Source organism: Salvelinus fontinalis, chromosome 7 (assembly GCF_029448725.1).
Source record: "Salvelinus fontinalis isolate EN_2023a chromosome 7, ASM2944872v1, whole genome shotgun sequence".
Taxonomy (NCBI): Eukaryota; Metazoa; Chordata; class Actinopteri; order Salmoniformes; family Salmonidae; genus Salvelinus; species Salvelinus fontinalis.
Window position 1 is genome coordinate 26,948,295 of NC_074671.1, and position 27,019 is coordinate 26,975,313.

At 40.9% G+C, this 27,019-nt stretch overlaps 4 protein-coding genes across 5 annotated transcripts; all 4 read right to left on the reverse strand.

Annotated features, from left to right (window-relative positions):
• Nucleotides 1–308: 308 nt before the first annotated feature.
• On the reverse strand, nucleotides 309–9,868 carry zgc:56231 (uncharacterized protein LOC406257 homolog). 2 transcript variants are annotated; one of them, XM_055928936.1, is made up of 19 exons: nucleotides 8,629–9,868; nucleotides 8,419–8,552; nucleotides 7,878–7,988; nucleotides 7,556–7,675; nucleotides 7,275–7,413; nucleotides 6,380–6,564; nucleotides 6,171–6,258; nucleotides 5,882–6,061; nucleotides 5,624–5,735; nucleotides 5,470–5,532; nucleotides 4,641–4,787; nucleotides 4,265–4,430; nucleotides 3,759–3,935; nucleotides 3,479–3,618; nucleotides 3,039–3,204; nucleotides 2,654–2,819; nucleotides 2,383–2,483; nucleotides 2,138–2,257; nucleotides 309–2,059 (listed from the first exon to the last, which is right to left on the reverse strand). In XM_055928936.1, the coding sequence occupies exons 1-19, from the start codon at nucleotides 8,642–8,644 to the stop codon at nucleotides 1,814–1,816; spliced, it is 2,577 nt and encodes an 858-aa protein (XP_055784911.1). In that variant the 5' UTR covers nucleotides 8,645–9,868; the 3' UTR covers nucleotides 309–1,813. The 2 variants fall into 2 exon arrangements, with proteins under 2 accessions (XP_055784911.1, XP_055784912.1); XM_055928937.1 differs by having other exon boundaries at nucleotides 314–2,041.
• Nucleotides 9,869–9,968: 100 nt separating this feature from the next.
• Nucleotides 9,969–11,857, reverse strand: rps20 (ribosomal protein S20). Its single transcript, XM_055928938.1, has 4 exons — nucleotides 11,748–11,857; nucleotides 10,833–10,932; nucleotides 10,560–10,633; nucleotides 9,969–10,190 (listed from the first exon to the last, which is right to left on the reverse strand). Exons 1-4 carry the CDS (start codon nucleotides 11,748–11,750, stop codon nucleotides 10,008–10,010), a joined length of 360 nt encoding a protein of 119 aa, XP_055784913.1. The 5' UTR covers nucleotides 11,751–11,857; the 3' UTR covers nucleotides 9,969–10,007.
• Nucleotides 11,858–12,455: 598 nt separating this feature from the next.
• mos (v-mos Moloney murine sarcoma viral oncogene homolog) lies at nucleotides 12,456–14,341 on the reverse strand. Its single transcript, XM_055928939.1, has one exon. It carries the CDS (start codon nucleotides 14,133–14,135, stop codon nucleotides 13,128–13,130), a length of 1,008 nt encoding a protein of 335 aa, XP_055784914.1. The 5' UTR covers nucleotides 14,136–14,341; the 3' UTR covers nucleotides 12,456–13,127.
• A 364-nt stretch (nucleotides 14,342–14,705) lies between these two features.
• Nucleotides 14,706–26,838, reverse strand: plag1 (pleiomorphic adenoma gene 1). The gene is made up of 3 exons (XM_055928940.1): nucleotides 26,710–26,838; nucleotides 21,903–22,265; nucleotides 14,706–21,675 (listed from the first exon to the last, which is right to left on the reverse strand). Exons 2-3 carry the CDS (start codon nucleotides 22,151–22,153, stop codon nucleotides 20,457–20,459), a joined length of 1,470 nt encoding a protein of 489 aa, XP_055784915.1. The 5' UTR covers nucleotides 22,154–22,265; nucleotides 26,710–26,838; the 3' UTR covers nucleotides 14,706–20,456.
• Nucleotides 26,839–27,019: the final 181 nt, after the last annotated feature.

Here is a 27,019-nt window from a genome sequence, read left to right on the forward strand (position 1 = left end):
ATCTTGCCATCTTTATGTAATACATGTCTCACTATGCACTTTTATGTTTACATACCCTACATTACTCATCTCATATGTATATACTGTACTCGATACCATCTACTGCATCTTGCCTATGCCGTTCTGTAAGATCACTCATTCATATATCTTTATGTACATATTCTTTATCCCTTTACACTTGTGTATAAGTTAGTTGTGGAATTGATGTTATTACTGCATTGTCGGAACTAGAAGCACAAGCATTTCGCTACACTCGCATTAACATCTAACCATGTGTATGTGACAAATACATTTTTATTTGAAACAGATTCAACCGCAAAGGGCACCTATCGGTAGATGGGTAATAAAATAAAAAGCAGACATTGAATATATCTTAGAGTATGGTTATTAATTACACTTTGAATGGTTTATCAATACACCCAGTCACTACAAAGATACAGGCGTCCTAACTCAGTTGCCAGATAGGAAGGAAACCGCTCAGGGATTTCACGAGGCCAAAGGGGACTTTAAAACATGTTTTCACTGTCATTATGGGGTATTGGTTGTAGATGGGTGAGAAAAGACATTCCATTTTGAATTCAGATGTATTAAGTCAAGGGGTGTGAATACTTTGACGGCACTGTATAGGTTAACTTGGGGGTAAACGCCCCCTCCTGTAATTCTCACAGAAACGGTCACCTGTTTTTCTCTAAACATTTTCCCTGGATGCCTAGTCTTGCAACTAAATCAACTTTTTCACTCGAACAAAATGATTGAGGTACATTTTAGAAAAGTTACATATAAGTCAGATCTATAAACTTTTTATATACAGTACAAGTCAAAAGTTTACACCTCCCATTCCAGGGTTTCTTTTTTTTTCATTGTAGAATAATAGTGTAGATAACCTAAAATAAAACATGGAATCAAGTAGTAACCCCCACACAGTGTTAAACAAGTCAAAGTAGCCACCCTTGGCGTTTGAGGTAGTCACCTGGAATGCATTTCAATTAAGAGTGCCTTAATTTGTGGAATTTCTTTGATTAAAGTCCCCTTGTCCGAGAAATTTACATGTTATCACGCCAGCCTACATGAAACATCTTATTTTAAGTGTTTTTAAAATCCCTTATGGGAACAATGAATGGTGGAAAAAACTGGAACCATTATCCTGTTTGATAGCTAGGCTGTATGGATATGACTACTGTGGGGCTCTATTGACTGGAATTGTGTTGTCATTAAGGTGCAGCATTTATTTTAGTTCAAAGTAGTTGTAATGCTTTCCCCCTTGTAATTGCTCAACAAGATTGACTTCCGTTAAAAATAAATTGGGGTGCCCGTTAAGTTTAAGCACAAAGGTCTGTGCAAGGCCCTGGACCAAAGGTACTAGATGAAGAGAACTTGTGACTAAAGACCATTTGTATGGCACCTGAATGTCAACGTGATGTCCAGCTTTCTCCACTTTGACGAACCAACTTCAAACATAGCGAAAGAGCTGCAATGTACTTATGCATTCCGTGAGAAGTTAAAATTACACTTGAAAGCCATATAAAAATTGTCATATTCTTTCAGATATGGTCTCCCAATGAAATGGATCAGAAATATTCAGTAGAATTTTATTTAAGACTTACAACAACAAATAAAAGGGCTCTATTCAATCCACATCGCTGAAGTTCAGCGTTAAATTGTGATTGCAATTTGGAAACATTTCCTTTCCATTTCAGAGACCGTAAACACTGCACATTAAAGCAATTGGAAATTAATTTCACGCAATCTGTAACACTTCAACGAGACAGATTGAAGAGCCCTAAACATTTTTAAAAACGGGGGAAGACTGTAGTTAGTGGAAGGGCCTTTTCAGCAAGGGTGTGGTCCGGACAGATTTCCTCAGTGTCCTGGTAATGGTGCTTGTTCGTGGCGACGTCACAGATTCCCTAATGTTGGCCATGAAACCCCGCTTGGGCAGGACAGGGGACTTCTGGGATAGCTTGGCCAGCTCTTCTTTTAACAATGCCAGTTCTTTGTCCTTCTCCAGACTGCTCTTACCTATACTCTCCAGATCCTGTGCCTGAAAACAGAGATTACACTGCACATCAGGTTTTCCTACATGGACACTGACAAACTAGGCTTAAATTGTACACACACAAGTTCGTGTAGTCTATACCTGGTCAGCTAGCTTCTTATGTAAAGTATCTATTTCTGACGTTTTGTCAAATAAGCGTTCTCTGGCCTCATGTAGTGCATCATTCAGAACTGCAATCCTTTTTTGCAAAGACACAATCCGCTGGAAATAAGCAAGAGACATGCCAGGTTTGAGTTCCAACACTTGGGTTTCAAAATGCATTGCACTGCTTTCCCTTCCAGAAACACCAACTGTAAAAGTTATGCCTTCAGGCTAGGTTTCCTTACCTCTTTCTGCTCACCGAGTTTCTCCATCGCACTCTCTTTCAAAAGGAGTTTGCGTTGCTCTGCATCTTTGGAAACAGCTGTGAGAACATCCCCTGCTGAGACTTTGAAATCAATAGGTAGATATAAATAATTAGCCTTTCCTTTAAATTGATATAGGCTTATTGTGCACAGTGATTTGTAGTTTAAGGTATAGAATATAGGCTTACTGTACAATCAGATTTACAGTTTGTTAATTAAATAGATTCAACACTGAGGGAGATGGTGTACTGACCTGTTAACCCTTCCTGCATAGCCACAGGTGGTGGTTGTGAGATGCTCTCTGTCTGGCTCGAGTTCTCTTTGGTTGGAACCATAGATGAACCCACTGTGGAACCTGACAGCTTGTGCTCCATCTCAGACAGCTTCCGTTCCATCTCAGACAGCTTCTGTTCTAGTGCCTATAGAGATTGAATTCATATTTACCAAACCTTTGCACCAACTACTAGTTTTTTACTTCCCAGAGGAAAAACAGGAAACGTATTTCCCCTCAGGGGAAAAATTAAACCGGCACAAACACTTGGTAGATCTGACCCTAAATTGACAGAATTCATATCTGACAATTTGATGAGGTGGTTGTGGCAGGACCTTGTCAGTCACCTAAAGTGAGTGTCTAGTACCTCTACTTTCTCCTGCTCAGCGATGAACTCCTCAAGGGGTACGTAATCATCCTCTACGCGCTCCAGCGCCCTCTGGTAGGCATGGTCCTTCAGGGCATCCTTGTACATCTCAAATGTGTTCTCCAGCTTCTCCTGGTAGCTCTCCTTCAGCTCAGCCACCTGACGACTAGAGAAACATTTACACCATCCTTTTAGAAGATCATTTGGAAGACAGTTTATGGGTGTGGACAAACGCATAAACAGTGGAATTGTAAAATTAAGTGAAAACTACACAAACGCTATTCATTAGATCTTAAATGAATTGCACACTCTATGGTGCAGCAATGCACCGCATCTACCACCAATGTGTAGCACTGCCATGGGTATTGCATGAGAACACTAACATAGTGGAACGGGGGAAGGCGTGATCGTGCCCCATTTGACGCTCGGGGAACACTCACTTCCTGAGTTCTTCGCTTTCCATGAGTTGCTGCAGCATGGCGTCTCCCATCTCCTTGCGGATGTCAATCTCCTGGACCAAGTTCTTCCGTCGCTCAGCCAGGAGCTTGGTCCTGAGATTCTCAATTACATTCATCAGATCCTAGAAGACAGCAGCAGTTCAAAGTAATCAGACACCGTTGATTCTGTAAATTAACATGATATTGCATCCATCCCTATGAAATAAAATCAGAAACAGCAGAACACCGGCAAAATCTTTTAGACCGTTTGGATGGAAAATACCTCCTGGGGTAAAATGGACATGTCTGCTTCATCCTCATCCAGCAGCTCTTCTTCAGACAGGTAGTTCTCTAGAGCCTGGTCGTTGATGACCCCGTTCTTCAGTAGAGGCTTCCCATCACGCCCCACCAGCCGCGGGGTCAGAGACTCTAGACACTTTGTTGGGATCAGCTGGACCACCTAGGACAACAAAGGTGATTATCAATAGGGTTCTGGCCAAAAATAGTACACTATATAGGGAGCCATTTAGAACACTTATAGTACTTCAGTTTAGGGTGTGGTACTTGTTAACTCCCCATACCATAATTCTCACTAATCCTTATCAATGCGGGAGAGGGAAGTACACTGTGGCTAGACATTTCAACAAATGGAATTTGACTGTGACACCTATAGGTGGATTAAGGGCATTGCAACTGACCACTACATTTTTCAACTAAAGTGAGAAATTCATAGAGTCAACTCTAAACCTAGATGGAGTAGAATGTTGACAGGGTGGGCGAGAGACCAACCTGCTTAGCGATGGCAGAAAACTTCATGACATGGAGAGTTTCATCATATGTGGATGCACACTGATTGATGTTCACAATCATGGAGGCTCGGCCCTTCCCACAGAAGATGGACTGGAAGATACGGGTCAGTTTGCTCTCCCTGAAGGGAATATAGCCATTTTTCATCCTAAGAGAGGGGAGGAAAGGATGACGACTCTTGAATTCATCAAATAGCAGCTTTCCAATCAGTTTCATTCAGGGTTTGGAAACATGCATTTTTATTTACCTGACAAATCAGGTTTGTGTGCAGCATTTGGTCAAATTTGTCGAGGTGGTTTCGAAGCAGTGTTGTTTATACAGTCACTGGTAATCAATGGCAGTGGTACTTGTTCTGTACCTGTCACTCTGATTGCTGCGCAGGGCAGCGATGCATTTCCCCAGGATGAGCAGAGAGTTGTTGATGTTCCCTGCTTCCTTCAGCCTTTCCCCAAATGTCTTAGTTTTTCCGCATCTTTCCGAGCCAGCCAGGTCACACAGAGAGAGTCTGGGGTGGAAAAGAAAGTGTGGACTCTTGAGCAAGTTGCAGCACAGCATTGTAATTAATCCTAAAACTGCATTATGAATTTACTCTAACAATGAAGCTGACAAATTAAGGATAACGGAGGAGTCGATTTCTGCTAACTGCAGTTAGGTGAGTAAACCATTGGTTGGATTGTGTTTAAAGCACTTAGAGCAACAAGTATTGTGTGCCAGTGTTGGATTCTAGCTTGAAACACTTATTCATGTTACCATATTAAAACATTGATTACTTTAAATGTGTATGCAAAGTTATTCAGTTGAGCCTATGGAGGCAGGCAAAGGGCAACAGTATGCTTTTAGTCACTGAAACGGTAGGACAGCCATGGATTAGGGAGGAGTGAGGAATTCAGCTCAAGGTCAGATGACATGAGGAACATACCAGTTACACACATGCCCACAAATGTTCTAATAGGAGGCGGGGCCAAGACTACACTCGTGAGAGGAACCAATGAAGTTTGAGTAGCAAAAGAGATCTGTTGCTAGCTAGCTGTGCAGGGAGGCGACTCCTAGTAGGAAGTTATAAATATATGTGCTTGTGGAAACATTTCTATGCTGCCGTTTGACCCAGTGGGTGAATAAACTTGGTTTGAGTTTTTACTCTGTTTAGAACCTAACACCAGGTACAATATGGATGAAAGTCAACTCACTCTGACATCGCTTGAACCTCAGTTCCATCAATTCTCAGTAATTTGATGGTAAATATGCTGTGGCTGTGACAAGGGGAAAAATGTAAAGACAACAATTATTTTATGCATCTCAGCAATCCACATAAGAGTATAAAACAAAAGTGAGTGAACATGCCTTCTGCTTGATGAATGGTTCATCTTAGTGGAAGCAGCACTTCGGTTTTTATTTCCAACTCTGAGAATTTTGCATGCCTCCTCGGAGTTGTGAACATTGATCCACTTTAGATCTGAAAAGGAAAAATAGGATTACATCCATTTCAATACTACATGAGCTATGGTCTGCATCAAAGCAACCATTGAATAAAACTGAAGGGAACTTGTGGGCACTTTGTTTCAATGGGCACGACATCCCACTGCCTGCCTACACACACACCTCTGACATACGAGTTTCCCGCACTGTCCTCACACACACGGAGGGCTGTGCGTCTCTTTGTCTTGGAGGTGGTTGACGCCTGCAGCAGGTCATACACGCTCTCGTTGTAGATCTCGTAGAAGGACACCCACAGGGTGAACTGGCTCCGGTCCCGATCGCCAGGCGCAGCCACAAACTCAACTAGGATGCAGAGAACCACAAATGATCCCGTTTAGGCATTTCTATCAATAGCCATTCCAGAATACAGATGTTTGACTTCAACAGAGATGGGCTTACAGATGTGATGTACCTGTGTTATCGTAGGAGACTGAGAAGGAGAGGCTTCCAGTAGAGGACGTGTGGGATGAAACGCCACTGACGCGTGGGGGTTCATTTTCCTATGTGGGGGTGAAGAATGAAGGTGGTTATAAAAGATCAGGGTAACAAACAAAACCGTAAGACAACTTCACATGACCCATCAACTAATTAGGCTACTCCACATTATGTGTCCGTGTTCACCTCTTTGAGTAGAGCAAATATAGCTGCTTTGGTGTTTCGTTCCTGTTGGACCTGGTCAGGCCCTAGGTACTGAGCAGCGCTACCGAGGTATGGCTTCAGATCCATGTTCTCATACTGTCTCCCTTTGATGTGTCTGAAGATGACATCCAACGCCTGGGGGAGAATACCAGGGTCTTTCTGGGATCCTGCAACAACAACAAAATACAGAAAGTCTGTCCCTTGCAGCCAGTCCTTCATTGACTAGTATCAGTCACAGCCAGCTGCATTGGTTTCAACCAAAGTGTAGAAACCCTGGATGACCGAGAGGGGGCGATGTATTGAAGCCACTGCACAGCCATTGTTGTACTCCATTGTAAAGACTTTTGGAAGCTATAGAAATGCTTTTATTAATGTCTACAGTCATTTTCTATTAAACCATTATGTGATCAGAACACATTCATTAAAAAAAACAACGTTCCTTAACTTTTTGGGGGAGTACTAATGCTATGGTCCCCACTACAAAGAAATACTAAGAAACACAATTTTGTCCTTGAAACATTTAATTGAAATGCTGTAGAATCCCATGCATTCCTATGGAGGACTGCTTCTGAGTACCACCAGTATTGCATTGGGTGGCTTCAAAGCCTCTAATTGGCCAACACATAGAATAATCATCATTGGTTTCTTCAGGTAAACTCAAGGATAGAGACGTACAGTCTGTCAAATGGGATATGGGGCAAAAATGGTGTGTTAAGTGTGAGGGTCTCTCCCTTGTCCTCCAACATACCAAATGCAAGAAACTTAACACACACACCAACACAGCAGATCCTATCCAAGCAGAAGTTGGGTGGCATAATTACCTTTGATTAGTAGGAAGATTACAATGAGCAGGGAGGTTACTGACTAGCAGACTTACCTTGAATTGTGTGGGTCTTGCCTGCATTGGTCACACCATAGCTGAAGACTAGAGCATTCTTCCCCTCCAGATAATCGTGAACTTGGCTTTTGATGGTGCCTTCGAAGAGATCTGCCTGCTTTGTCTCGGGCCCAAAGATCTGAGTGAAATTAAAACATGAGATCAAGAACATTACATTTCAGTCATTTAAGAGGCACTCTTATCCAGAGCGACTTACAGTCAGGATCAGAAACCACCCAATTGTTCCAAAACAAGGCATTAATCACATACATAAGCCTAACCTGAGAGAATGAGAATGTGTGTATCGCCTGGCCAACGCCCTTCTCACTGCTCTTCATGGTAGCAGAGCCTTTGGGCGCATGCAGCATTACGGTCCTGGCATTCTCAAGAACCACACAACCCTGCAGAGAGACGAGAAGATCGTGGGAGAGGTGTGGATCAGGGAAGATAGTTTACAGGACCTTCAAATATTTTGTCAACTTTAAATAAAAACCTGGAGTCAAGACAATGACATATGGTACATTTGAAACCTGACCATATACTAAAATATTACTGTTTAGATTAGGATCAGCATTTTATTTAAATGGTCCCATTGCCACATACCTGGTCCTCATTGCTGGAGATCTCATCCTTGGAAAAGGGCCTCACCCTTAGGTAGACCCTCAACTGCTGGTGTTTCTGCTGCTGCTGTTCTGCAGTGTCCAACACCTCACTCTGGCCAGGGGAAAAACATGAATTAAGTCAATACAATCATGTGTTGCATCCTTAATGGAACCCTATTCTCTATGTAGTGGTCAAAAGTAGTGCACTATATAGGGAGCCATACAACAAATTACTCAAACTGTCAGTCAATAGGCCATTGTAACATTCTCAGAACTTCAACATTGTGGGCTCCCGAGTGGCGCAGCAATCTATGACACTGCATCTCAGTGCAAGAGGCATCACTACAGTCCCTGGTTCCAATCCAGGCTGTATCACATCCAGCCATGATTGGGAGTCCCATAGGGTGGCACACAATTGGCCCAGCGTCATCCAGGTTTGGCCGGGGTAGGCCATCATTGTTAATAAGAATTTGTTCTTAACTGACTTGCCTAGTTAAAAAGGTTACATGTAAAAAAAAATATTTTTAAAACCTTGGGAGTACCTGCATGGAAGCAATAGAGGAGAGTTCTGAGAGCACATCTCGATGGGGATTCCATGCATGGAGATCATTACATGTAGATTCCATTGCATCAAGTACTGTGCCATCATGGGTCAAATCAATGATTGTTGTCATGACTAAGCAAGAAACAGATGTTAAAGATTCAAATGTATGTGAGAACCAATAATTTTGCTGTATTTCACATTTACTTACGACCGGAAGAAGCCATAGTGTTGAATGAAATAGATTGCTTGTTTACAAGCAAGGAAAAATACTCTCCAACAAATGTTGATAAAAAAAAAAAAAATAGAAGTATTGTATATGAACCTAAACACAGGATAACTTGCAGTCAGAATTTCCAATATCAGTAAGCAACAAACTCCACATAAGACCAAACAACTTCAGGTTAAAATCAGTACTTAATTGAGAACAGGTGGAATCCTGGGTTAACCAATCACTTTTCAGAAGGTTTGCACAATCTCAAATTGGCCCCTACTATAGCTATAGGCCCATTCCCCAATTGCTGATGTCATTAGGCAAGCCGAAATTCCCACCCATTCAAACATGCTGAGAAGGTTCTGTTTAGATTTTATTTTCAACCAGCGCTTGTATTATTTTACACTTCGTGTTCATTCAATCAGATGTTGTGCAATGGGGCTTTAAAGGATTGGTTTGGCTTAAACTAACCTAATGTAGCTGGCGTAAAAGAAACTGCCTGAGCGGAGTTCACACCGTTATCAGCAGAAAGGGAAACTAGATTGAGTTACCCGTTTCCCTGACAACCAGATTTATAATTTGGCAAAAGCCATTATGGAGTTAGCGTGTTAATAGGTCCACCTTGCCCTCTGATATGTTATGTAGAATGTCAGCCATACTGTATATACCTATCCATGCCTTCCAGAGATCCGTATGTGTCCAGGGTGGGGGCTTCAAATCAATTTCATTCACGCTATATTGACTATACAAGGCATGCCTTGTCTATAACATGTGAGACTTAATCCAGCCACTAGGTGGCACCCAGTAAAAAATTCCTTTCTTTTTCTGATTAGACATTAAGCGGACAGTTGACAGCAACTCCCCAGCTGGCATACTAGCCTATTTCCATATCTAGACCACTAAACTATTGACATGTACCCGTACTCTCGGTTCCTCTCCCATCCTCCCCTAAAGACCGTGCGTCACAAAATATTTTGCACTAGTACAGGTAAGAAAAGGAACACAATCAATGACCAATAACCAACCCAATAAAAATTCCTCTCAGCAGTAGCATTTAAGGTTCTCGTTTTCACAATCAACAAATTTGAGTAAACACCATAACCCTTCAGTGGTCTTAAAAGTCCATTCACCATTGATAAACATCCTGTACTGCAAGCCCACACCAGGCTCAGCCAAGTTGAGAAAGGTGATTGCAGTGTTGATAAAATAGTCCTATATTGACTGAGCCAGTTTCATAGAATAAACTTACCAATAAAAGCACCACTCATAGGTAGTACCTGCAACCCCGGCAACATTTAATATCCCTCAACATTGAATGAGCCAAAATATCCACGCAATTATGTTTGAAGCTTTTATTGCATTGGGTACAAAACAGCTTATGCATCAGCGATGGTGACCTCAACCTCTACACCAGGCTCAATGCTGATTGAGGTGATCTGCTTGACAATCTCAGAGGGACTGTGCAGGTCGATCAAACGCTTGTGGATCCGCATTTGGAAACGATCCCAGGTCTTGGAGCCTTCTCCACAGGGTGTCTTTCTGGTGGTGATGCGCAGAGTCTGAAAGGAGATGAGACAACAAAATAAAACAGGATACCACCCATCAAATGGTGAGGTGAAGTGTCATTAAATATTTTGACCAAGTGAACACAACAGCACAACTTCAACACCTTTCCCTGGAGCCTAATGCCACCTGGTGGAAAACAAACTACCATTTCCCCTCAACTTACTTAGCCTTAGTGATCATTTTATTTGAAAAAATTGTAATGTCGTCCCCTATTCAATCTGAGCCACCACTGGGGAGTGGGCAGAAAGCGAAGGGTCGTTGATTTGGCATCACCTCTATAGAGACCCAGGGTAGACCACAGATGGGAGTCCCAGGCTGTCAAGGATGCGGGAAAGACCATTGTATACATCTGGTGTACATACCTTGGTGGGCATACGGACTGGTCCCTTCACCTTGAGGTTCTTCTCCTTAGCTCCACGGATAAGGTCTGCACACACTAAGAATATTAAGTAGAAGGGCTGCATGTCAAAAAAGGTGGCACCATGCACTTCAAAATGTAATCAATGGGTCCACATAGCTCAGAATAGCGTATTATGAATCAGAATTTATCATAGCTTCAGCTATGTCATATCAAGTTTTTTTTATCCTCATAGCCAAAGATGTTGACAAAGTTAAACTATTTAAAGCGAAGGTACCCTTTTCCAGAGACTTGACGTTGCGGCTGGTGAGGGTGATACGGATGCGATGGATGGCAACCTCAGCCTCAACAGGGGCTTTACCGGTGTCCTTGAACGCCTACAGTGCAAGAAAAGAATCACGCATTAAAAAACAGAGCAACTAAGTTGAAAGTGTGCGTCAAATGTGTAGTAATGGCTCAGAATAGCGTATTATGAATCATAATTTGTCATAGCTTTAGCTATGTCATAGCAAGATGTTATCCTCATAGCCATTGGTGTGTAAGTAATTAATGCATGTATTGTAGCCAATTCTGACGGTTCTAAATCCAAGTTCCAGAAATAAGTGAGCGATGAACGAGAATATCAGCAATTGCAGCATCTGCTAGTTAGCTATTGATTCTAACGTTCACTGAAAAATTAACTTGCAGCTACATTGTCATGGTTTGGTGTCAAGATGTAGTAACGTTAACCATCTACACTTATGCTTTAAAGTACGTTAACCACGCATTCGTGTCAAACTGTTTGGCATATGGGGAAGCAATAATGAAAAGGGAGGGAAATGTCCGGTTGGCTAATAAGCTAACGTTAGTTCGTTAATTAGCCAACACGGTAAAGCCAAAAATCAGGAATTGGGTCAGACTTCAGTTACTCGACTCATTTAAAAACAAACCAACTATACCTCTTCACATCAAGACAACTCAGAACTAGTTCAACGTTACCTGATTCGACCCATTAAATTGGCAGAAAGCCATCCAAAATGAATAGCTACCTACCCAGCCATCTTCACTGGCTAATTAGCTAGCTAGCAACTACACGTGCAACTGCCCGGATTCAGAGCGACTAAAGTCAACAGACTGTCCATCTATGTAGTCTCCGCATAGCGAGCTAGCTATATGGAGATATTTGCGTATAGTTGAAGAAATTAAACGTTACCATTTTCTCTTTATATTCCTGACCGACTTATTCGTAAGTTCCAAGCGAACAGCGGTGAGTCAGGAACGTCAGTTCTTCGCGAAAGGGATGGAAAGAGGCCTGCTTCCGTATATATACGCACTACATCCGGGCACCACGTGACCTTTGTGCCAATAGAATAGCCTGAAGACCAAGGAGGCGTATCTGAACCAAATCACCCCTAAAGGCCCAGTTCGAATATTTCGAAAGGGCACCCGTCCTCCTCTACTCCCTTGAAGACTTGAATATACAATACTTTATTATCCGTGTTTTCTACGGAGTAATGTCATGTATGTGTCTATGTAATGTAACGCACTGGACCACAATGCAAATTCTTGACTTTGTGTTATCCCTGTAAAAAATGTAAAATGTACTGTGTATTTTTTTGGTTTCAAATAAAATCAATCAGTTCTTCCAAGGGACCTAGCTTTCTACCTTCCACCTGAAGAAGCCTGTAGTTTCTCTGTTGTGTTGAGTATGGTGCTGTGGACAACATGGCTAAACTTTTCTGCCTTGTCTGAAATGTGATTATTGCCTGTGTTGCTGTCTGCTATGTAGGGCTGTTCTTGCTTTTATGTGCTGCTGTTTTAACCACCTTCAACTAGCAATTTCATAGCCTAAAATCAGGTAAATTTGCAGCAATGTTGATCTTTTTTCCCTTATGAAAATACAAATGGTTCCATTTTCTTCTGAGACAAGACACATCCATTGTATACATTTGGTTGAAGGTTAGGCCATAGATTAGTCAGCTTAAGTTAGTTTCTAAGTGTAAGCCTAAACACACAATTACCAAACAAATTATTTCAACATGAGCAAAACAGGTCAAGCTGTTTCTGTTGATGCTGTAGAAGTCATCCCACTCTAATGCAGTTACAATACTGGAAAACACCATTCCACTACGAATCAAGGACGTTTAATGAAATCTCAAATATCTAAACTTTACATACATTAAGTGTGTTACATGCACAGACTGCTGCTGACATTAACATTTATTTGACATTGAAACATTATTAAATCCTTATAAATCAAGTAAACAAGTAAAACAATCTAGTCCACTGATCAAAACCAACTTAAGTATCAGAAATGTAAATCGTTCAAGAGGTTCTGCGTTTTAAAAAATGAGTAGATTAGGTAGCATGCGTTATAAATACACTTAAGCAGAATTGGCAGAAGAATGACAGCATCAAACTAATCTGTAGTGTCCCATTGGGGCTTGCCTTTCACAATTCACTTACATTCAGTAAGACAACATGGGAGTCTATAACTGGCTGTGCGTAAATTTAAAAATCTGTAAAAAATGTATGGACACAACTGACGGATCATACCATGAATCGGCTGGCTTGAAAATGACAAATAAAAAGGTTAATGTTCGGACCGGATCTTGTCCAGATCTGTGATGACATCTTGAGCGCTTGGTCTCCAGCTTGGTTCACCGCTCCAGCACTTGGAGACAATGGATCGGCAAAGGCCCCCATGGTGTGACTTGAAAGACTCATCAGTGACCGAGGGGCGTAAATCGTATGCAACTACTGCGTATAAAACATATTGCCTGTCGCCTGTATAGGGCTGTTCTCTGGTGATCATTTGCCAAAGAGTGATGCCAAGGGAGTAGATGTCGGATTTTGGAGACACGTCTTCCCCCTTCAACAGCTCAGGCGCTCGGTGGGTGTAGGTGCCCCCGCCATGACTCATTTGGGGGCTGGACCGATCCCCCCCGAGCTCCAATTTCAGTGAACAGCCAAAGTCAACAATCTTACACACATCCTCCCTCGAAACCAATACATTGGCAGGTTTGATATCCAAATGAACAATACCATGAGAATGCAAGAACTGAAGACCATGCGCAATGTTTTTGGAAAACGTAATCCACCTGTCCACTTCGAGCGTCTCCGCGCAACCGTAGATGACCTGGTGGAGAGTTCGTTCACCTGCGTATTCCATCACTATTGTGCCAATGTTGTCCCCGTTTTCTAAATTCTCCGGTATGCACGTGGTAGCTGCTATAATTCGCACAATGTTCTTATGGCGTAAGTGAGCTGCATTTAGCTCAGCCCAAAAACTTTGCCTGGAGGCGAGCTTATTCTTGACACACTTCTTCACTTTTTTGACAGCGACAGTCTCCCCAAAGTACACACTTCTGTAAACGGACCCAAACCCCCCAGATCCGATGGGCTGCATGGATTGCAGTTCCTTCCAATCAATGGTGGATGACCATAGCCTGGTTGCGACCTTCCCATGGAACCGTTGAGTTGGAATTCGTAGGGTGGAATCGTTGGAATACTTTGCCAGTGGACTGCTGCAAGCTCCAAAATCGAGAGATGGATAAAGGTCTTTAGGCAACAAGCGTGTCAGGGGAATTGGGGATGGCATGTTCGGACCACCTTGTGCGCTTGCTGTAAAACGAGAGCTTGCGCGTGTTGCCTGTCTATTCACACAGCTGTCATTAGATCAGTTGATTGCTGGACCAAGAGGTAGCCCTAATGAGGAGTTGCCTCTGATTTAAAGTCACAGTCACGTTTTTTTATGGGAGAGACTTCAATCATGTTTGAAAAGGTAAATCTTGCTCTCATTGAATGTCATTCCTTGAGCACTGTATATACTAGAAATCAAGTGCTGCATGTAAAAATGTCATTGGATGAATACATTTTTTTGTCAGTAACCTTCTTTGTTGATCTGCACATCTAACAGAACCAGTGGCTAAAAGCACAAATTGGATCAATATGCATGGGCTTATCTTCCAGTAAAATGTATTAATTATACATGATTTTTGTCTTGAAGACCTTGAATATGACCAAGAAAGTCAATTAAAATATGATTAAATAATTAAAACTCCAGGACAATTCTCATGCACTTGTTTCACTATATATATAAAAAAAACAAATCAGCACTCATTTTACACACATACTGACACACACTTAAAAAAATGAACCAACAACTGTGGACTTTTGCATGAATCCTTCTTTTATGTTTATTGAGCTTTCATTACACTGTGTAATAACAGTGGAGTTGAAGACTGCAGCTCTTCTCTCTCATAGCAGCAAGGTAGTATGAAAACAAATCAGGTTACTCAGCCAGATAATAAATAATCTGTCTCTTTGGATGATGTCAATGTTAGAAAATTTATAAAAAGCTGCAGCGTTAATTTCTATTTTACACAACTTATACACAAATATATGAATTATTTTGCCTATATTTATACAAGTACAACAGTAGTTTGTAAAATAGATTTTAAGTAAAATATACATGATTAGCAACATGAGTCCATTCTCACAGGATGGCATTGCAATGAACAACAAAACCAACATGGCTGGAATGCAGTTTGCCTCTGAACAAATCCCTCGCTATAAGTACTACTAGTCCTTTAAAAAAACGTGTCCCCTATCGTGGAGTCATTATCTTCTTCATCATCATCTTCATCAAGGTAATCTCAGCCTGATTTTATACTGAGGCAACAAGTGAACACTCTCCCAAGCCCTTTCATGTCAATCACCAGGATGACAAAGGTTCCCCCATCACACCGCCATTCAAAGTGAAGGAGAGAAGCATGTGACATTTCAGGCAAGTCCATACAAGGCCACAAATAGTCACAGTACAAAAAATATATGTATATGAAAACAACCAGGCACACACATGCCGACCATACAACTCAATTTTATATTTTTGTAAAAACAAAACAAAGAACTAGAAAAGAGGTCTGTAGCACCTTAAGGAGCTTTAGAAGTATCCATTAGCAGCTTGATCCAATACCAAAATATTGCAATATTGCAGTGTTTCTTACATACACATTCAACATGGTTCACTGGCACCACTGAAGCTTATAATGAAGGTTGACATGAATTGCTAAAGGTCTGTGTCTCTCACTGAAGAAACCCCTCCAACCAGATATTCAGTCATCCATCAGGGAACAATAAAAGTGTTAAATATTGGGGATAAAAAAAGTATATGAAAATATCAGTGTCCCCAAGCACTTGAGCCTTATAAAAGTTACTCCAATACCTTTAGTCCAACCTGACAATTAAAAAATCATGTTTAAGGCAACCAAGTGTGTTTAAGTGTAAATACTGGGATAGCTACATACACTAGCTCTCTTAATACTTTATCAAGGGTTAAAAGCCAAACAAATTGCCAGCATAGATATAGATGGTAAGAAATGTGGCATATTTGAAATGGCAGCAATGATGTGAAAATAGTCTTTACTATCCGACAGATAGATCCCTCAATGAGACACACAGAACATTTGTGCAAGTAAAGCAAATGACACTTAATGATAGTAAAACACTGTAAAAATTGTACCTGTAAAAAATAAAACATTTAATATTGTATTTACACGTTAACTTTTTCTAAAGAGCTAAATATGACATCTATACTTTGTAATAAAGGAATTTTAAACAAGAAAAAAAGTACTGGAGGAAACAAAGGCATAACATTTTCCGAAAGTGCTACGATTATAGAAGAATCTGCCCTATATAGAGGCTTACCAAACATTTTATGTAAAACCACAAACCTTCAAGATACATTGATAGCACTCAACCCCATAACACTTGAAAACATTACACAGGCATTCAGCTCCCCCTTTCAATGACATCCCGTGGCCCTAACTAAAGTGATATTGTTTTCATTCAAGAAATGTTTAAGGAACATGGAGGATTCAAATAAGTGTTTTTCCTTAATGGTTATTTTTAACAGAGTAAAACAATGTGAGTTTGCACATTTTTTGCTCCAAGGGAAAACACTGCTGGAGTCTGTATTATGTCAAATGCATGAGCTAAGTAAACACTGTATACCAATTGTACATTCACACAATTTGAAAGGTTGTGATATACAGTCCAAACTGAGCATAGTCTTTTTTGAAACATACAAGTTGGAGATAAAGCTGAAGTTGCAACCTAAAGTGGACCTCACTGTAAATGAACAGCCCAGCTACTGTACTTTTTCAGTCATTAGAAATCAATCAAATTAATATCCACTCCCATAGGTTACATGAACTTACAGAGTTGGCCTATGTGAGCATGAAAGATTTAGTAGAAATATATCAAAACAGTTCCCCCACTAATGTTTTTAATATAATATATAATTATTTCAATGGGATCTATTTATAAAACTGATTATGGTTTACATGAGAGAATTAAATAGTAAAACTTGATTAATTCAAATGGATATGCAGTACGTTACTGCTATTGTTCAGAACGCTAGAGGCACATTTGCACACTTGCATGTAATCGGCCCTGCTGTACTGAAATGAACGTGGTTGAAAGGTGTCTGTGAGGTCCTCATCTCCCTTTGAGTGAGGCAAAGACACCTATAAATGGCACGTCTCGAACGAGGGTAAAAAATACTGTAATAGATATCCATTAAGGCCAAAGGTTGACTTTTACCTGAAGCCAAACCTCTATCATCATAGCATTACATCCCAGGGATATCAATATCATTCCTTCGATGATGGGATTGAATTGATCTGGCTACTAAGATCTAAGTTGTAACTGAAAACATCTTCCATACACTATCACTGAACAAAGCAGAAACATAGGCGTTTAGATTTACAGATGCACATGCACGCATACATGCACAAGCACACAGTGCCAAGTACACAAGTTCCTAAAGACTGACATTATTCTGGCAGTGACCTAAGCTGTTTCATCTTACATACAGTACCAGTCAAAAGTTTGGACACACCTACTCATTCAAGGGTTTTTCTTAATTTCTACTATTTTCTACATTGTAGAATAATAGTGAAGACATCAAAACTATGAAATAACACATTTGGAATAATGTAGTAACCAAAAAAAGTGTTAAACAAATCAACATATATTTTACATTTGAGATTCTTCAAAGTAGCCACCCTTTGCCTTGATGACAGCTTTGCACACTCTTGGCATTCTCTCAACCAGTTTCACCTGGAATTCTTTTCCAACAGTCTTGAAGGACTTCCCACATATGCTGATCCCTTGTTGCCTGCTTTTCCTTCACTCTGCGTTCCAACTCATCCCAAACCATCCCAATTGGGTTGAGGTTAGGTGATTGTGGAGGCCAGGTCATCTGATGCAGCACTCCATCGAAAAACCCTTGAATGAGTAGGTGTGCCCAAACTTTTGACTTGTACTGTAGTTGTTCAGGAACTGTTTGACAGCAGCAGGGTCAGTGTCTCTCAGCACAGTGTTACAGCATCTCGCTCAGAGACAATTCTGGGACTGTCACTTCTTGACCAGACCAGACCTGTCATCCATATTTCATCATTGCTGGGATATTCCTCTAGTTTCTATATCATACAGCACTATACAACACATCGTACAAAATTGACAAGATCATTTAGAGACACTAAAAACCAAATCCTTCATGAACACTCTTCAACCGTGGCGGCCAAGTATGAACTCCAGCCAAGTTCATATCATGCAGAGGTGTAGAATACAGTACTTTATCTAAACCTTACATACAATGTCAAAACAACTGTTTAAATTGGCGCTAAGGGGCTACTTCAGGGACTGGTAAGATAAAGTAGCTGTGTTTCTGTCTCAGCATTTGTAGAGAAGCATTTTCTGTACTGAGCTGATATGCTGGTTGCCATTGGTCGGAATACTTATATTTGAGAGGGTTCCTTCTTTGTGAATAGTATAACAAGAGGAATCTGGCTGGCTGTAATATTGTATTTACCTGTCAATAAAAAAACACAAAATAAAATAAATAAAAACCAAAATATTGTAATTGTATTATGGGCCTTGAAGATAATCTTGGATTACTGGATACTGACTTGAAATGTAAAATTGGGACATCCCTTTGCTCTGAGTGAATGAACAATGTGTCACATATTACATTAAAAGTGCTTTTGCATTCACTACTCTGAATTTCTGCATGTGTGAGGCACAAATCTCCCATTCACACATTCAGACATTACTAATCCATCACACCACCTAGATGAGTTGTAACAGGCAGTTCTGTTCTGACCGCTCTACACAGCCTCCCAGATTTTCTACGTGAGGGTCCTCACCTCTGCAATCACATACTAGCCCTTTGGCTGGAAACACAAACACGTGATGTAGGCTCACACAAACCTTAGCATACTGATACAAAGTGTCCAGATACCTTTTTAAAGATACCCATCTAGCTCTTCAAACTGCACACTGGACATATTTTTCTTTTTTAACTGGTGATTCTACTACACTGTTTCCTGCGGATTAAATATTGCTAACATTATCCTTGATTTGATGCATGATTGGGTTTGCCTGACGACTCAAATGGAATTCTTCCACTGCTCTATGTTCGCCACATACTTCAGATTGAGACTGCCATCGTTGAAGTTGTTTGTGGTGACATCAAAATGAGGGCTGTTGTACAAAACAAAATCATCAGCAATTGGATCATCTTTAACCAATTAGAGTATCAAAGCCAATGACCAATTTTCTAAACGCCGCTTTACCCACGTGTGTTCTGGCTCTGGCCCAACCCATCCGTTTCTGGGACCAATCAGAACAGTTAGAATAAGTTTGCGTTCTAGAAATCGTCGGGGAGGTGCTCAGGCCAATAGCGTTTGGCTGGAGCTTGGAGTTTGGGTAGCCAGGCAATGATTGAGTTAAAGCTCCCCAAACTATTTCTAACCTCATATCCGGTACTAAAACCGGTAGAATGAGGAAAGACAAATTGACCCCAGTTATGTGGCAGTGCTTTAATGTTGTTTCTACGGTCTGGTTCCATTTCGGTCCTTTAGCAATTTTGACCAAGGGGTATGAAGCAGCGAAGGGCTAGGGGCCGAAATGGAATCAAGCCTACGATTACATTCTTGCCATAAAAATTTTATATTATCTTGTCCCTTTTATATGAAATAAAATGAAATGAGGAAGAACAACTTAGTCTATCTATAGCTGAGTTATCCCATCGGCCTATAGGGGAACTACTAAGCAGCAGCAACATTTACAACCATCAGCGATACCATGACACTATTCTGCCTGACAACTCAGTCGATATTTGGTTGACTTTGGTTTTGATGGGGAACAAGGATGATTCTCACACTACATTCCACAAGGGGCTTTTCAGTACCTTATGTCTAAAAACATATGATTGCATTGCTATAAATCTTAAAACAAAACAAAGAGATAAAGACATTTAAAAAATGGTTAGCGGTGAGGACATTCAACATCACACAAAAGTACAAAGTTCTATATGAAAATATGGTTACATCTACATACTAGGTTCAATCTACTCCAAGGTAAAGGGAGTTAAGAATATAGATGGGTAGAAATACATCACTGCAATCACATTCCTAAGTAAATTCCTCTATGTAAAACTCCAAAACCCTAGTTATGTTTAACTGTTGTTTGAACTAAAATGGACTGTGTTGGTCATCAACATTATAGTGGTGAATTTGCAAGGGCGGTGAAGATATAGTATTGTTGACACTAACCACATGAAATGTCAACCATTATCCCATGGCTTGAGCTATGTGGTTGAGCTAAACGACTTGTGTATGTGGTATGTGTCAGTGCTGATACTCACCCATACATCTAATATACTGTGTCAGTATCTGTATGTGTAGAATCCCATAACTGTTGAACAGAAGTGCTATTACGTTATAGTTTTGTGCAGACATATTCAAAAATGTGTTACTGGCATGAAAATAATAATTTGCAGAATATAATTTTTTATCAGCCTGTGTGTGTTTACTGTACGTGTGTAAGTGTGTGTGAATGCGTGTGTGTTGTGTCACTGGAAGGCCTGGTGAAAGCGGGGCAGTGTGGTGGTTGTGCTCAGGTTAGAGCTGTAGGAGGAGGAGAGGCTGTGGAGGGGGCTTACATCCTCCCCACTCCCTGTCACCTCGTGAGAATCAAGGGGCTGGGGCGGAAGCTGGACGAGAGACAGCGCCTCCTCTGGCGGGAAGGGGACCCCACCTAGACCCCCACCGCCTGTCACCTGGTGCCCATAAGGAGGGCTGTTCAAGGGCAGGAAGTTGAAGAGCTGTGAGAAGTCGAGCAACGAGGAGGAGGCCAGCGACTCGCCCGCTGCCGCCGAGATTTTGGACAGAGATGCCTCGTCAGACGAGGTCTCGTCCAACGAGCCCACCTGGGAGTCTAACTCCAGTTTGGAGGCGGAGGATAGCTGAGCCCCCTCGGCCGAGGAGGACGGCATGCCGCTCTGCAGTTCCATCAGATACGTCTCCAGTTCTCCCTTTAGATGTTGCTCCCTCTCCAGAGTGGAGACGGAGTATGAGGTAAGGTTAGAGCCCAGCTGGTACTTTAGGGGGAAGGGGTGTGGGGGGTTGGGCTCTGTGTCCAGGGGGGGCATGGTGGGGCAGTGGTGCTGGGGCAGCAGAGGGCCACCGTACAGGTTGAGCTGGAGCTGCCTGTGCGGCGTCGACATGGTGGCCAGCTCGCCCTTGACGCCTCCGGCTAGCCCGCAGGAGAAGGGTGAGTCCAGCGAATCGGCCGGCTCCGTCTTGACCCTCAGCAGCTCACGGGCGTGGCTCTTCTTCATGTGGCGCGTCAGGTGGTCCTTCCTGCCAAAGCGCTGGGCGCAGTACTGGCACAGGAAGTCCTTGCGGCCTGTGTGCACCACCATGTGGCGGCGCACGTCCTTGCGTGTGTAGAAGCGGCGCTCGCAGTGCTCGCACCGATGCTTCTTCTCTTTGGTGCCGCCCGAAGACTTGCCGGCGTGGGTCTTAAGGTGCTCCAGAAGAAGGCCGGTGCTGGCGAATGGCTGAAGGCACACCTGGCAGGTGAGGTCTCCGCTGTTGGCCGCATGAAGGGCCAGGTGACGCTTGAAGCCCAGCTTGGTGTTGTAGCTCTTGCCGCACTCCTGGCAGGCGAAGGCCTCCTTGTTGGGGTCGTGAGTGTGCAGGTGGTTCTTCAAGTGATCCTTGCGGTGGAACATTTTCTCACAGTACGTACACTTGTGGGTTTTCTCTGACGAGTGTGTTGCCATATGCCTTTGAACACAGATGACAATCCATCAACACTTTATGTTTCAGCAATAACTCTTAGTGCTTATGTAGGCATGCTAGTCAGGACACATACGTGTGATTTTAAAACTTAAATAATACATGAATGTATACAATGACAGACTACTAAAGATAACAACTACATATTACAGTAAGTGTTGTACATATGAATACAGTATGGCCTACTAGAAGATAACAGGTGCTTGTTCTGTTACCGTTGCAGCTTGTATTTGGAGACAAAGGCCTTGGTGCAGTCCTGATGGGAGCACCGGTACGGTCTCTCTCCTGTGTGTGAGTAGGAGTGCACCTTTAGCTTCTCCACGCTGTTGAAAGCCTTCTCGCACAGCTGACAGGGGAAGTTCTTCCTGGGCTTGCCCCCCTCCGCTCTTTTGCGCCTCCCTGTGGCCGCCGCGAGCCTGGCTTTATCCGGAACGTGGTCTAAGTGCCCCTGGGTTCCCGTGGCCATGGCACCCTAGGGCAGCGCGGCTGGTTGGACAAGGACGCGGTGCCCACCTACTGTCAACGACGCTTGTTCTCTCTCCAGTTTTATGTGCTCAACACCGCCAGGACTCAGGCGCCTGAAGATGTGTGTGAGAGAGAGGGGGAGGGGAAAAGGTTCATGTTCTCATTCAAAAGGGTAAGAAGAGTTCTACTGCAATTCCATATCATTCTACAACTAGGGGAATAGATTTATAAATTGTATTACAGACCAGTATTTATGAGAAACCCTGTACGGGCCATTCATAGATTACATTTATGAGATCCAGATCCAGATCAATCCAGATCAAATCCAGTCATAGAAAAATGTAATCAAGCCATTGTGTTTAAATATGGCATTCAATCTTTCTTGATCCTATATTTCTCCACTATCGGGACATGATTCAAAAGATTTCCAGTGTAACATTCCCGCAACAACAGGAACGCAGCTTCTGCCAAACCCGCATGGCTAATTACCCATGTCCTCTCAAGCTGGATCATCCCGGAGCAACTAGTCCTGACTCCCGATGCAAGCCGGGAAGGGAAGTGTGCAGGAAACAGGGTGTAAAGGAAGTGCACAGGAGCTCTCAGTAAAGACTATGGGGAGAGCATACATGTTTTGTAATGTACACAATTATTGGAGGGGGTTATTAATGCCAAGCTCAGGCGTGTTAAGGAAGGCATCCATAGCTTGATAGTTATGTCTTTAGATAGAGCTACCGGTAATGCTTTGTTCCCTTTTCCTTGCTCTACGCTATTACAATACATAGGTCATGTTGTGTTAAAGGGATTCTTCTAAAGCTATATGTATGGTAACGGCCTTGTAAGGTCACCGCTCTGGAGCCTTGCTTAAAAACTCTCGAGGCTGCACATTAAACCATCTTTGTTTGGACAACAGTCTGAGCAGCCTTATACAATTAATGATAAGGTGAGCAAATCATACTGAAAAGTGATATGGTTGCGATACATGTAGTCACATAAACATGTATCATAATGCTATTGAAAAAAATTGAGGTTTTCTGGCCGTTAACCTTAATCTTTAAAATGTTACAAAATAAAAAATAAAAACACTTTCTGATCTAATGATTTTAAAAAACATTTCTGGTGATCTGTATTCACAATGCACAATTCTATAAACTGACAAATTAAAGCAGTTCAAATCAGGTATTTAGAATTTCAACAGGGTTTACACATTGATGTCTGGATTGATTAGAACTGCAAATCCTCTCAACATGACCATGCTTCTCGTTAAGACAAAACGTCATTCTTAATGTAACATTAAAACAAACATTTGTCTCTTTCTCAACCCTCTCACTATCTGTCTACCAACATTACTTTATAGACATATATTCGATCATTTATGTTAGATACGGGCAATTCCACTGTAGCAGAGTGACACTTTAAAATGTATATCAAACAAAAACCAATGATTACAGAGTTAAATTAACCATACAACTCTATGCACAAGGACTTATTTGAACAATTTCCACATTTACTTGAGGAACAATGCAGATGCAAAGTTTGGTAACAGAAGGACTGTATCTCTGACACTATTCTCTGGATATTCATACACAGAAAAAACATCTGAAAATACATCATCCAATTGTATTTGATACACCTTACATTGGTGAGCCTTTCAGCTGTAGCCCCATTGGAGTACTCCAAATTCAAACATGAACCAATGATTAAAGTGTAAAAAATGACATTTTACATAAAACCTAGACAATACCAGAGGCCATCTGCCTTGAAAAAGACAGCATTCCAAAAGAGACTGGATTACTGGAATAGGTCAATTAAAATGTGACTTTTTTTTGGTCTTCTGATGTGAACAGATTAAAAAGGCACTACGTCAATAATGTAAAGATATAAAGTATATCAAATGCTCTATGAATATTAAAACTTTAAAGCCAATTGAATAATTTATTTCCAAAACGCTATATCCACCAATTTTTCATATTTTTGTTTTATCATCAGAAATGATTGCTTATGGGTACCTCCATGTGTGTGGAAAATATTACTGATCTCAGATTTTGTATAATAGATTTGAGATGTTTATAAAGATGTTTTATTTTTTGGGCAAAACGCTATATATCCATTGTTGAGCTGGAATGGGATGTTCATATCCTGTATATTCGACTGTGATGTGTGGTTGTCTCACCTAGCTATCTTAAGATGAATGCACTTACTGTAAGTCGCTCTGCATAAAAGCATCTGCTAAATGACTAAAATGTCAAATGTAAATGTTTTACATACAGATATCATATTACTGTAATGAATTATATATTTTTTTAAATATTGATATCACAAAAGTATCATTTGTTCAGTTCTTTACTAAAAAAATGAGTTATTTGTTACATTTGACAGTGTAAAAGCTCGCAGTAGGCTTCTACCTATTTCTCTGAGAGTGAGGCGGATATTTGGCATTTTGCAAACAAACATGACTATTTGTCTCTCTGAAATGAAACCATCAAGTGATAGATTTGAGAAGAAACAAAACACGTCTGTCATTGAACAACCCTATGCCATGATTAGATTATGAAAAAAACACACCAATCTCTTCCATTTAGTTAAACAATGAAAGCTAATTTAACCAACATTTCTGAAAATTGATATGTAGCATTTTAGAATGAAACTCTTCAATTGTTGATTCCATTCGACCTTATACCAATAAGAAAATGTAACCTCATTTGTTTAATGTAACTGTACAGTTTTAAAAGATCTAATCAAAAACTAGTATTATCCCAAAATCATATAAAAGTTGCAAGTGTTTCAATGCAACAAACAAGTGTTTTAATGCAACAGATTAATCTTATTTAGATACATTTCACATGTTAAATGTTATAGAAACAAAGTTACTTTTTTCCTCATCATCTTCTGGTGCAAATGCTTCTAGAATAAAAACTTTATTAAAATACATAAAATAAACATAAGTTTTATCTGCAATACAATATAATGCACCCCAAAATGAATGAATATAGTCAAGTTATTACATTATGAATAGCAAAATATGTGGACCCCAGTTAGCCTAACTCAGATTATACGAATGCAGTGATTTGCACACACTTCAGTGACATTACGTAACAATATATATTTAGCATTTCATTTAAAGTTGTTTTTTTTACAGATGCAAACCGAACCCGTTCATAAAATGATAAAACAAGGAGAAGGCAGGGGAAAGCCTTTCTCTTTAAGATGAAAAACTTGTCACCATGTGAAAACCAATTTAGGAGAGCAAAGCACACACTTCAAAAGCAAGGTTTTTTGCATCTTACTATTCACCATATCAGCCAAATAGTTATTACATAGGAGACAACATCAACATATTGGCTGAACATGTACAATAAGAAATCCATAGCGCAATTGTGCCATTCAAGAGAAACCTCCCCAAAACGGCAAATAGCCTACATGACTGTAAAACCCAAGCCAAACAGCATTGTGAACCCATCTCGAGTTCACTTGTAGAGGTTCTGCCATGTTGCTATAGGCTCCTCGTGCGTCCTATAGCCATGAGCAGCACCAGTCGGATAGCAGGGGCTCAATGCTATGGCTAACAATAACCTGGGAATAGCTTTATACACGACACAAAAAAACAGATAGCCTACTATATCAGTGCATCATACATGCAATGCTACTGATCATCATGTCCAATCTGAATTTGATAATATAAGCAACCTGCAAATATAAACATTTTAATTAATCGCATTAAAGTCAATGGGACGTGATTTTGATGTAACATAGCAGCAGCTTGTAACATCATCCAATGCATGTTGTTAAACTTAGTATAACTCTCTGTACAAAATAGACGGACATGAACACATGCATAAGCAAATGTTTAGCATCGCCTAATTAGTTTGCCCGCAGTTCTCCCTCCATTTTGGTTGTTTATGGTATTGACAAGCAACTTCTTCTCTTCGATACTTGTCTATTTAAACTAACTCAAAGTTGCACTGTCATCTCTGATTTTAGTCAAAGACGTGTTCTGTCTATAGGGCCTACATTCTGGATGAAAAAATGACATAATACAGTGATAATAAAATCATAATTCACATATTAAATTTCGTATTTTCAAGTTTCGGCAAAATGCTTCTATCGATAAGGGCATGTTTACAGTGTTTTCTGGTGTAGCCTTCATGTGAGTAAAATTAAAAACAGTATGCGCACAGCATGCATTTTTAAATAATTTTGATATATTTAAGTGCGCGTGTGTTCCCGTCGGCTGTCCTCGCAGCACTGTTGTTATTATATTCAGGAAAAACTTAAACGAAACAAAATTGCTAAACTTTTCTTAACTTTTCTCAACTCAACTGTTTCCCATGGTTGTTGACATTCACTATCACGCAACGTAACATGCCTAGCACTAATGACACAATTTATTTAAATTTTCTTAATATTTCTGTCTTCCTTTGGTTTCCTCTGAGGTCCCAAACTGGGTGCTGATTAACACAAACTTTTTTCCCTAGCTCACCCCTCTCTCATAATTTGAATAACCCCGATATTTTAATTCAAGAACTCCGTAACAATTTACTTAAATTACGCCAAACTCACCCCAGGAGCCTTAACATCCTTTCTACGGAGTTTTTCTTGACTTTCAACTATTTTCCGAATTTTTTATAATTTTTTTCTCATATTTTTTGCTAGACGCGGCGGGCCTGAAAATTGTTTGCTTTCCCCTCTTTCCAGCAGCCATTGTGTATGCGCTGCGATGCAACCAAACATACATTTTGGCCACGCCTACTCAATATCCCTCCCACCTCTTATTTTTGATTTGTGTAACGTCTTGTCACTTTTATATTTCAGTGTCATTGTTTGTCCCTTTTAATAAAGTTCAATTTTCGGACTCGCTAGTGATACTGTC